Consider the following 12,015-nt stretch of genomic DNA (forward strand, 5'->3'; position numbering starts at 1 on the left):
ACTGAACTCATATTCAGTGATTCTGATAGCCGCCTAATGTTGCTGTCCCTCTTGGCCTCCCTGCTGGGTCAGGATCTCTCTCTAGTTGGCTATCTGAGTGCTGCTGCTCACCGTCCTACCTAGTGCCTGAGTCACAGCCCAGCCTCACTGGGCCCAGAGATTCTCTGTCTGTAAATCCCATAGTTGTGGTGGCATGTGTTTGTGTCCACCAAGGGCACATGTGGTTTACCTATATGGGTGTCATTGCTATATTTGTGTGTCTCCATTCCCCAGAGTCTCATAGCTGTGTTGGCATGTATCTCTGCCCTGTAACTTTGGTACCAGTGATCTCTGTTTCGGCTACAGCTTGACTAAGTCCTTTCCCACACACTGCAGTACCCATGCACCAAACAATGAAGACTGATAGGAAAATGACTTCACCACAATGAAGACCAAACATTACCTGGATTGCTTCATTCCTGTGGGGGAATAAGGTTCATCTCTGCCAGGAATATTCTGAGAGCCTTAGATACACAATAGACACAGGTATAGAGCCTGAGCCCAGGCGTGAGCTTCTCCCATACCTCCCAGTGCCCAGTGGTGGCTCCAGGCACCAGTGCTCCAAGCAGTCCGCTGGTTCCGCGGATTTGGCGGCAATTCGGCAGCAGGTATGCCGAAGCCGCGGGACCGGCGGGCCTCCCGCAGGCAAGCCACCAGGACCAGGGACCTCCCACAGGCAAGCCTCCGAAGGCAGCCTGACTGCCATCCTTAGTTCAGCAAAAAAGTTGGGGCTGCCCCCTGTCAGGGCCTGCTAAACACCATCATTATCAGTCAGTGCATCTAATGTTTCCTTTACTTGCTAGGCACTCAGCCATTTGGCACAGCATCATTCCCTTGACACCATTGTAAGGGACAGAGGGAGACACAGTGCTCTCAAGGCAGGAAGAAAATGAAATTGACATAGGAACATAAGAACGGCCGTACTGGGTCAGACCAAAGGTCCATCTAGCCCAGTATCCTGTCTACTGACAGTGGCCAATGCCAGGTGCCCCAGAGGGAGTGAACCTAACAGGCAATGATTAAGTGATCTCTCTCCTGCCATCCATCTCCATCCTCTGACAAACAGAGGCTAGGGTCACCATACCTTACCCATCCTGGCTAATAGCCATTTATGGATTTAACCACCATGAATTTATCCAGTTCTCTTTTAAATTTTATCCAGTTCTCTCTTAATTCCTTGTGTCCTGTATGATTCCCATGTAATGAATGGCAGTGTTTTGGCAGCTGGTCTGGAGCAGCATCTCCCCACCCTAGATGGAGACCCTGCAGGGGTTTATAAAGCACCAGTTACCTCATTTGTCATGGAGGGCAGGGTTTCCTTCATTTTGCTTGGAGTCTGGAACAGCAGTGGGGTTCTTCGTGTGCTTGTACCTCCACTCAGCATAGATTGTTTGACCCAGGTTAGGGGGAGCTATTGGTATTTGTTGGGCAGTCTGGCAGGGATGGCCTCAAACACAAGCAAGAACTAAGTATGTGGGGCCCCCACCCCCATATCAGGGGCATGAATTACTAGTTACTGCAGGGTCCCTAACAAACAGCTTAGGCTCAATTCCCACCATTCTGGGAAGGACATCAGAGGGGGAGGCAACTTCTGTCTGTACTGTGTCCTTTCCTTCCCCAAACTCCTCTCTCCCCACACACTTGCTACCCCTCTGAGCAGGAGTAGAGGGCCCTTCTTTCATCTCTGTCCAAGGGGCTCTGGGTGGGCAGCCGTGGCTGCTGCTGAGCATAGGGTGGCACTGCAAGCCGAGCTGGGCTGTGCCTGTGAGGAGGCTGGAGCTGACCATGGGGGCCTGGCTGAGCCCTCTTCTAATTGCTGACATTGAGCTGATGTTATTTTTGGCCTAGGGCAGAGCCATTACTCAGGAGTTTCTGTTAAAGTGATTCTTTGTTAAGCCTCCACTCTTCTCCCCCTCCCCCCACCCCCCTTGAGCTGAACAGTTCAGAGCTGCAGTATTAAGGCCACTGCCATGCCACAGGCTCAGGCAGCTCTGAAATTGCCATTAATGAAGAAAAAGATTTGCTTAACACTCAGGGTATATCTACACTGCAATTAGACGCCCACGTCTGGCCCATGCCAGCTGACTAAGGCTGACGCTCCTAAGCTAAGGGGCTGTTTAATTGCTGCATAGAGGTTCAGGCTGCAGCCTGAGCTTTGGGACTCTCCCACCTTGCAGGTCCTAGATCCCTGGCTTCAGCTCGAACCTGAACATCTGCAGTGCAATTAAGCAGCCCCGCAAGCCTGAGTCAGCTGGCTCAGACCAGCTGCAGGTTTTTAATTGCAGTGTAGACATACCCTTAGACTTCCTTGTATTGGAAGCCAGGTCTTAATAGAGAGAGTGCCTCTTGGATACATCTCCTCCCACTTGTCTTTGCCTGGTGACAGACAGATCTCCCATCCCAGGCACAATTGCACTGACTTCTCCTGCTTAGGAGCCAGAGCACCCGTCTCAATCCTAACAGACTCACCATCTCCTACCCTACTACCACCTCCCTCTCCTGTTCACTCTTGCCTGCCCTGTCTTTGCCACTCATCACTGTTTGGCTCCCCCCACCTACCCTTAAAACTCCCCCATCCCATTACCTCCTCCCACTCACTTTGGCCCAAGTCCCATCCCTCACTCCCTTCCACTCACCACTGCCTGGTCACCATCCTGCTCATTTTCACTGGCTTCCTGCCTTCTCCTCCCACTCACCATTATCTGTGCCTCCCCATTTCCTCTCCACTCACTGCCCCTGGACCTCCACCGCCTGCTCACTATCACTTGGGCCTTACCCATCTCCCACTCATTGTCACCCAGGCCTCCTACCCCCCTACCTGCTCACCATTGTACAAGCCCCATCTCACTCCACTCGTTGTTGTCTGTCTCCTCCCCCGGCCCCAATCCACTGTCCTGCTTACTGCACCCAAGTCCTCCTGCTTTTTTCCCATTTCACAATGCCTGGGCCTCACCTCCTTGCAATGATAAAACAACCTTATGCCAATGCTCTACTTCCACAATGACACCAATGGCTTGTGTGGAAAAAGCACATCAGGAAAGTATTTAATCACTGTAGCAGCTGGAGGTAAGGGGAGGAGCCAGGAGCAGGTGACCAGCCCACTCTGCACACAACATAGTTTGGGAACCTCTGCCTTAAAACTTTTCCTTCCATCTCTCTCTCTTTGTCTCCTTCCTTCGCCCATTCCTCACTTCCTTCATCTCGCTTTCTCCCTCTGTCCTCCCTTGCCGTACCTTAAATCTGCACTCACAAAAAGTCCTTTTCTGAGGTGTCATCTCATGCTGATGAGTTTTCCCCCATTCCTTTTCTCAAGCAGTCTGGCTTGGAGGTTGGGAATGAGAAGTGTTTATTGGCATCCTGAGGTAGGGCCCACAGAAATGATGTGTTCTCGCAGGCAGGGTGCCTGGGGTTGAGGGAGGTCATTGGGTAGCATCAATGGGTCTTTCACAGCCTTCCTCACATTGCTGAGGGCTCCCTATGTACTGCACACTCGCAGTGCTGGACAGGCAGCCTGGACACAACCAACTCTTGTTGCTCTGATCCAAGAAAATTTATTGCACAAAGCCAGAAAAATTCCGCATTCATCTGGGAGTTGCTCCTGCTTCTCAGAGCACTTAGAGCACTGTGTGTAATGTGGGAGAAGGGAGAGAAGACTGGCAGGAGAATTTGGAGACTCTGTCAGGACAGCCTTGGGGAATGGTACAGAGGAGAATAAGACCTTCACCTCAGACCATTGAGTTTAGAGAAGTGCAGCACACCAGCCTCCAGGTTCCCTGGCTTTGGGTTCACCTCTTCTAACAGGTCCTCAGTTCTTCCCTCAGAACCTTAATCAGGGTCGAGAAGTTGTACTAAATCTAATTTTATTCATTTTCCAGACTGTCCAGTTCCTGGTCCCTGGCACCCTTGATTCTGTGGTCCTGTCAACAGGACACTTGACTGAGACTCAGGAGGGGAAGGGGAATAACAATATAGACAATTTATATACAAGTCAACTTGATTCACTATAGGCAACCATTTGGCTCTTAAAGAATGATTTAAATTTGGAAAAGATTGGTCCTTTTTGGAGGAGCTCAGAGATATTATACCATTCATAGGATGCTGCATTGGAGAAGGCACAAGGGTGATTGCGTGAGAATTTGACAGACAGAGGTTGGGAGCACTGGCTGAGTGAAGGGGACAGCTTCAACATGAAGCTTGACAAGGAAGGATAAGTAGGGAGGGGCAGAGTTATGTAGAGCTTTGAAGGTGATGACAAGAAGCTTAAATCTGATACTGGAGTGGTTCAAGGAACAGGAGTTACGTGATCAAACCAACAGGAAAGGAAGAAAGTTTATCAGCAGCAACATTTTGTATGGACCGAAGAGAGCGATGAGTGACATGATCTGACCTGGATGTTGTTACCAAAGATGCCCTTGCTTAGGAAATTAAACAATCAGTGTTTACTTTCTGATTGTTCCCTCTACTGGAGAGATGCCACTAACTGTCATGGAAGCTTCTCCTCCCCTATGTAGGTTTGTTCTGTCTGCTTAGCCTGTATCTATTGTATGTGTGTGGGCAGCTACTAGTCCCAAACATTGCATATGGGAAATGGGAAATATGCTAAATTAAAACAACCCTAGTTCAGTCATACAGTGAAATGATCCCTATCAGTGCAGCCTTGTGTCAGAAAGGGGCAGATAAAACATTCAACAAATGATAATGAGTGTTGGGGTCACTCATGGTTACAGTTTCAATCAGTAATTTAAACAGTTTTCTGATATAAATACTGTGTCCAGTTCATCCCTGGTTGCTAAATATTTCCTCTCTCCCCTTATACCTTTCAAAAAGTTGCATGGTTCCAAGTTAGTTGGCACTTAGCTAAGCTAAGGAGATTTAACTTTCCCCATAACTAATTTATTTTATTCTTTTCTGGATGTCCTCTAATTTGCCAGTGTCTCACTGGGAATGTGGGGCATTCAAAGAAGCTGTGGCCGCACTGGAACTCCCCCACTCCTTGCTCTGGGATGCAAGGCCTCTCTGAGAGCAGCCTAACCTGCACTGACCATTTTTGCTACTGTATTGCATTAAAGACTAATTAGCTTCCTCCTTCCATCTTCATCCATTTCTTTTTCCCAGCTTTCTCCCTTGGATTATTTTTTCTGCAAATGTGTTAACTGCAGTTTTCCAAGGTGAATCAAATTTTTGTTTGCTACCTATGGGGTCATATCTTTAGTTTATGTACAGTAGAACCTCAGAGTTACGAACACCAGAGTTACAAAATCACCAGTCAACCACCCACCTCATTTGCAACCGGACGTACTCAGTCAGGGAGCAGAGACAAAAAGAAAAGCAAATACTGTACAATACAGGACTGTGTTAAACATAAACTACTAAAAAAGGGGGAAGTTTTAAAAAAAAAAGTTTTGACAAGGTAAGGAAACTGGTTTTGTGTTTGTTTCGCTTAAATTCAGATCGTTAAAAGCTGCATTTTTCTTCTGCACACTAAAGTTTCAAAGCTGCATTAAGACAATGTTTAGTTGTAAACTTTTGAAAGAACAACCATAATGTTTTGTTCAAAGTTACAGACATTTCAGAGCTCTGAACAGCCTCTGTTCCCAAGGTGTTTGTAACTCTGAGGTTCTACTGTAAAATAAAACAACTCCACTGAAGTCAGTGCTGGTATGTTGATTTATACCACCTGAAGTTCTGCCCCCATGTTTCTAATCTCGTTTTATTTATTTATTTATTTATTTATTTATGGCAGCACACACAATGTGCTGAATGCTTTGCAAATATATAATAAAACCCAGTCTGTGTCCCCAAAAGCTCACAGTTTAAGAAAACAAACTTCGTACAAAGGGTTGGGTAGAAGGAGAAAGCATACAGTCAGTTTATTTTAACATATATCAAGACAGTCCCTCTCCTGAATAGTTCACAAAGCAGGACGCACTGTACTGTAATTTGTGAATTCTATTAACATGCTCTCCTTTTCTTAGAGCATTAATGAAGTCCTTACATCAGATTGGCCCTTACACTGACCACCCTGGTTCCACACTAGAGTTCCCTTCCCACAACTCAATATTTTGCCAATTATCGTTACTTTTTGCCCCTTTGTTTAGTCACTCAGCCAGTTTTCTACCATATCCACGCAGATTTGACTGAACTTTGCGAATAAATTTAATAGAAAACTGTAGCAAATGCTTTACAAACATCTAAAACCCCACCAAATTTTACACACTTATTTTGTAGTTCTGTCCCAAAAGGCAAATATGTTTGTTTCATGAGCTAATCTTTATAAATATTCATTTCTGCTTATTGCTTATGATTCTGTCATTGTCAGGTTTAGTGATTATTTATTGATTTTACTTGCGGCATTTGTTATATTACTTTGCTAGGGATAGATGTTGGATATATGGGAGGGTGAGTGGCAGGATCCTTCTTATTTCTGTTTTTGAAGATCATTAGCATAACTGTTTTAGTTAAAATTTCTGGTACCTCCTCACTTTAATTGTGAGTAGGTACAGGAAGCTGGTTTCTGCTTGCTGATGCCTTACCATGTGCCTCACCGTGACTGTCAGGTTGTACTTGTGACATTTTCTAATTAAAAAGCATTCTTTTTGTGCAGCTATCATTCTATCTGTACTTTGTTTCTGTATAAAATGGAGAGGTGTGAGCTACTGGTGAGCACAGGACTGAGACCCAGGAACTCCTGAGTTCTGACTCTAGGTCTGAGGGTGACTCCATCTGTGGCAGGTCACTTGCCCTCTCTGTGGGTCAGAGTGCCCACCTATAAAATGGGGTAAATACACCAGACCTGTCTGCCAGGAGTGTTGTGGGGATTAATTAGCTAATGTTTTGAAGATGCAAAGTCCTGTACTGTGCTAAATATTATGCAGATTTGTGCCCCTTGGTACCTTCCACAGGGGAGGGCATGGGTCTCTCAGCAGCCAGTCCAAATCTCCAGCATTGTGAGCCCTGTTCAGGATGTTTCCCTTAATAAAGTAATAACTGTTGGGTACTGGATGCTCCTGGGCTGTTTATATCAGAGCTTCTTCCGTGCTTCAGTTCTCCGTAGAGCTGGACTCTGTGGATCCTGAATGATGAGGGCTCTTCTTCATGTGTGTATGTGCTGAAATCTCTTCCCATCTCTTTCTCTGTCTGGCCTCCCCTGCTGCCCTTTGTTTGTACAGTAGCTTCTTCTGGTTTCCCGCCCCGCCCCCATAGGGTTCACAGCAGGGCAGCATGCTTTGTAGCTGGATCCAGAAGCCATGGTCAGTGTCCACCCTAGTCTCTACACTCTGGCTGCAGTGGAAGGCAGCCAGAATCTCAGCACAGTGTGGAGACAGAGGCCTTTCAGAAGTCTGTTGTCCCCAAGCAAAACAGCCTTAACCTTCCCTTAGGCAGGTCTCAGCCCTGCCTCTGATGATCAGCCTGTTTTATAAGAATTCTTGTTTATTCTTCCTCCTGGGTGACTGACCTTCTTGCCTGAGTATGTTTGGGGAGGTGACATAGACTGTACAGAGCAAGAGGTTTGCAAACTCTAGGTGTCAGGATTTTAGTAACAAGGGAAAAGCACTTTTGAAAAAAAATTATTGTGCGTGGCATCAAATGGGATGCAGTGAGGAGCGGTCTCAGGGTCAGGGGAGGAAAGCACAGTGAGTGGGGAGACTCCATCCCTTCCCTGATAATATGATAGGCTCTCAGCTGTACTGGACTAAGCCAAGAATGTGGTATTTACTGCCTTCCCCCTGACTTGTCATTTATAGTTATGCCTGCTCAGGAATCGAGGATCAAAATGGAGCTGCAGGACGTGGAGAGGTTAACGAGGAGTAGAAAGCTCAGCAGATCTTGTCAGTGAATTGTAGTGGAAAAGGCCTGGTTTGGCTCTCACATTCCCCTTTCTCCCCCGGCTCTGCCTGTCAGAAACTCCCTCCCACACGAGTGCCCTGCCATTTGCCAGAGAATTGTGGGGGAGAGGGGCTTTTCCTGTCTTTATGCTGGGACTCTGCCAACCCTCAGATTGTGGTTTTCTCTGGAGCCTGGAGCCCACTCACTATGCCTCTGTGTGTTCCTCACCAGAGAAAGAAACTGAGGACAAATGTACCAAGTGCACTGAAGCCCCACCCTTTCCCAGAAGACCGGCTAGTGCTCACCCTTTCCCCTCATCTTCCATAACAGACTCTTTACCACTAAGCCACATGGCTACAATTCACTGCTTTGAACTGGGGATCTAACTAAGCAGCTTTGAAGAAGGATAAGGCAGAGTTCCAGGCAGGTTGCAACTTTCTAAAGAGAATTGAGTGCTGCTTTGAATCTCAGCTGAGCTGGTGCAGAAAGCCATTCCCTTGCTTTGCCACCTGTGTCCTTGTTCTTTAGTGCCTGGCAGTGCACAGGCTATTTTGCCCCATCTCCCAAAGCTTCAGCATATCTCTCCCTTCATGACTGGGAACTTTCCTCTCTCCCCAAAGCATCCCCAGAGCCTGAGTCAGGGAGAAATCCTCTTTATCAGTTGCCCTCTTAGAGCCTTTTGCTTCTGTGAGGGTAATTTAGGGCTTCCTATTAGCTCAAAGACTAGGAGGAAGTTGGATATGGGAGTCAGTGTTGTAGCACCTGCTGTGTTGTGCCACAGTAGTAGAGTTTGTCGGCATTTCTAGAACTAACCCTGACTTTCCAAAACTGTAGAATTTTGCTATAAAAACTCCTTCATGGAATCAGTCACCCTCAGTTTGTATCTATCTCTGAGACTGTCCCAGAAGCCTTCTAGTTGGGTGGTCCCCTTCACCAGGCTGGGGCTTTCTCTTCCCAGGCAAGTCTCCTCACCACATGGGTTCTCCCTGTGGAGTTGCAAAGGGAAAATAACCAATCCCTGTATCTTGTTTTCTACCAGGCTCTCTTTGCCAACCACCCACCACCCAGCTCCGCCAATATATCCATGCCAGCTGATTCTGGTGCCCGCAAGACATCAAGTGCCACTTCCAGCATCCAGAAGGCAACTAGTTCACACAAAGTGATGCCATCCCAGAGTACATCCTCTCACCTGGTCCCCAAGCCTCCAGCCAATCATAGGCAGGCAGTGGTCAGAAAAGTGGCAGCCCAGAGGATTTCCAAGTAAGTTTTTCCCATGCCAGAGAAATCTATGAGGAAGGCATGGGGGGAGGGATAGCTCAGTGGTTTGAGCATTGGCCTGCTAAACCCAGAGTTGTGAGTTCAATCCTTGAGGGGGCCATTTAGGGATTTGGGGATTGGTCCTGCTTTGAGCAGGGGGTTGGACTAGATGATCTCCTGAGGTCCCTTCCCACCCTAATAATCTATGATTCTATGAACACATTGCCAGCAAGTGTTTTTGATAGAGATCCTTTGGGGCTTTCTTCCTGAACTGAGACCTTGGAAGAGTCTGGCCTTGATACACTGGAGTAGTTGTACCCTAAAATGGAGCTTTACCTCAGAGTGTAAGTAGGGCCATAGCTTCATACAAATATGGGGACATAGAAACTGCCATACAGGATCTGAGAAGTGGGCTACCTAGGCCTCTGCCCTGTCTCTGATAATGGTGAGTGGCAGGTGCTTCTTGGGGGAGCAAGACTGCAGTAACAAGTTGTGTTGGAAGTGCATGGACAGAGCTGTGCTGGAGAAGCTGGTAGTTTTCTTGCCTGCACTGTGCCTGTCCCCCAGAACTATCCATAATGGGCTCACCTGCCTATACGAGAAGTTTCTTCCTAACCCCATCAGCTAGTGGTTGGTTTGTCCCGAAGCGTGAGAGTTTGTATCTCCATGTATGCTTTATGTATATTTATGTCATTTCCCATATAAATGTCCAATGCTGTTTGAACCCTACTAAGCTTTTGGCCTAGGACCTATCCTGTGGTAATGAGTTCCACAGATTAGTTATGTGCTGTGTAAAAACAAAAAAATCCTTTTGTCAGTTTCAAGTTTGTTGCCTTTTAATTTCCTTGAGCATCCCCTTGTTCCTGTGTTATGAGAGGGTAATTTTATCTGTACAATTCATTGTTATATCTCTCTGTATCATGCCCCCTTTCATTCTTCTTCTCTGTAGACTGAAAAGTCCCCATCTTTGCAATGTGTCCTCATATTGAAGTCTCTCTGACCCTTTTCCTTACCCGTCTTTGGACTTGTTTTAATCTCTAAAACACTGATGTGGGGGAAACCACATTTATAACCCTGCCCCTCAGTTCTGTTTGATTCCTGCCAGATTCTCTGACTCCTCGCATCCCCTTCCCTATTTAGGAGAGAAGCTTTAATAAAAAATAGTTATTTTTCCAAAAGCCCCCCCCCCGTGGAAGTGCTCAGGTGCAGAATAGAGGTGCATTGGCAATGCTGTGGTTGGGGGGCTGAGGGAGCAGGACTGGAGTAGCAAGGTTTTTTGGAGGAACATGGGCAGAGGTGCTGGAGAAGCTGGTATATTTCCTGCCTGCACAATGCCTATGTTGAGATAAAATTCATCCCCCAAAACTATTTAAAAAGAAAACAGGACATTAGCAGGATTGGTTGATGCAGTAAGGGCAGCTGTGATCATGAGGTCTGGCAGGTCTGTGCTGGTGAATTTACCATCTGATTCTCTTTGTGCTGGGGTGGCTCATGTTAGTACAGGTGACAGGCCATGTCAGTGGGTTCCTGTGCTGGGCAGCAGGGATGTGTATTTGAAGATGCCGGTGTGCTGTGCTCACTTGTTGGCAGAGAGAATGTTTATCCTTGTGAGATGGAATGGCAGCTTCTTGGACAGACTTTACTTCGCTGCATTTTTGTGGTTTCTGCTCTGTGACAGGCAGGAGTGTGGGAAAACCGGAAAAAGCTCAGCACCAAAAATGCACAGAAAGGGAAGGGGGAGGGAGGAGCAGAAGATTCCTGCAAAATTTCTGAAACGTAATCCAAGTATCGAAGGCTGCAAGGAGCCACTCCGGAAATACTTTCTGAGTTGCCTTTCGGACTCCAGGACAAGGCTCCAAACCCGTTCTTGCCATTCATGTGATCTCACAATAATATTTTTTCACTTACATGGAAAGAAGCAGTGTCCAGTTATTCTTCTAGCGTACTGGAAGCTGACCATTTTCAAACCACTGTCTGTCCTTCCTACCTAATCTATCCATCCAAAGCAGAGAAAGGATCAGAGGTACCATGTACAAAGCAGGGTGAATGGAGGAAATTCTTCCTCAAAGAATCACAGAGATTAGAGATGAAAAAGATGTCTTCCACGCTTCAGTCCATTCTTTCCGTTCTCCAGTTCTTCTGTACAGAGATTCTCTGATGCTATGTTCAGCTTGCTTTTAAATAACTCCAGTAGCAGGAATTCCATCACTTCGCCTGGGAGACAATACAAGAGTCTAATCAACCTTATTGCTAGGAAATTTCTCCTGATGTGCAGCCCAAATTTTTCCTTTGGTTTGTTTCATCCTGTTGCTCACAGATACTCCTTCCAGAAAACCCTCTCCCTCCTAAATACAGTGCTTGACATCCTTTGAATCCTCTCCTCCACATCTTCAAGGTTCCTAGTTATAGTTATACGTACTGAGATTTCTTTAACCTCTCCTCATGTAGTAGTCCTACCCACCAAGGTGTCAGTCATCTCATTTTACTTATTGGATCCTCTCCTATTTGTCAATGTTACGCTTGTGTTGAGGTGGAATTGTAATATTCCAAAAGTGGTTATATCCGAAAGTAGAACTACCATATCCTTAGTCAATGACATGATACTGTGCCTCTTTACATAAAACACAGTGTATCATTTGCTTTTTGGCTGCCATATGGGATTTCCAGAACATCCCTAATTTGCTGTCCACCATCTCCCTTAACTCTGTCTTGGCTACTTTCCAAGCCTCTTTCCTCCCAAGAGATCTCAACCCTGCCAGTTTCTTTTAATGGAATATACTGACTTTCATTCATTGAGGGAAAGTCTCATTTTAATCATTCCAATCCTAATGATTCTGTGATTCATTTTTCTAATTTCTCTAAGACCATTTTATTCTCTGTCTCTGCTTTTTG

General features: G+C 46.4%; 1 protein-coding gene across 12 annotated transcripts in view; it reads left to right on the top strand.

Moving 5' to 3' along the window:
• TTLL5 (tubulin tyrosine ligase like 5) overlaps positions 1–12,015 on the top strand; it is a 239,726-nt gene that overhangs the window by 190,024 nt on the left and 37,687 nt on the right. For 8 of the 12 annotated variants that reach the window (XM_075065558.1, XM_075065554.1, XM_032802003.2 and 5 more), the window contains one exon: positions 8,906–9,126. The exons of the other annotated variants lie outside the window; for them this stretch is intronic. In XM_075065558.1, the coding sequence (XP_074921659.1) occupies positions 8,906–9,126 (221 nt within the window). The remainder of the gene's footprint in view (positions 1–8,905; positions 9,127–12,015) is intronic. 12 annotated transcript variants of the gene reach the window in all.

Source organism: Chelonoidis abingdonii, chromosome 4 (genome assembly GCF_003597395.2).
Source record: "Chelonoidis abingdonii isolate Lonesome George chromosome 4, CheloAbing_2.0, whole genome shotgun sequence".
Lineage (NCBI taxonomy): Eukaryota > Metazoa > Chordata > Testudines > Testudinidae > Chelonoidis > Chelonoidis abingdonii.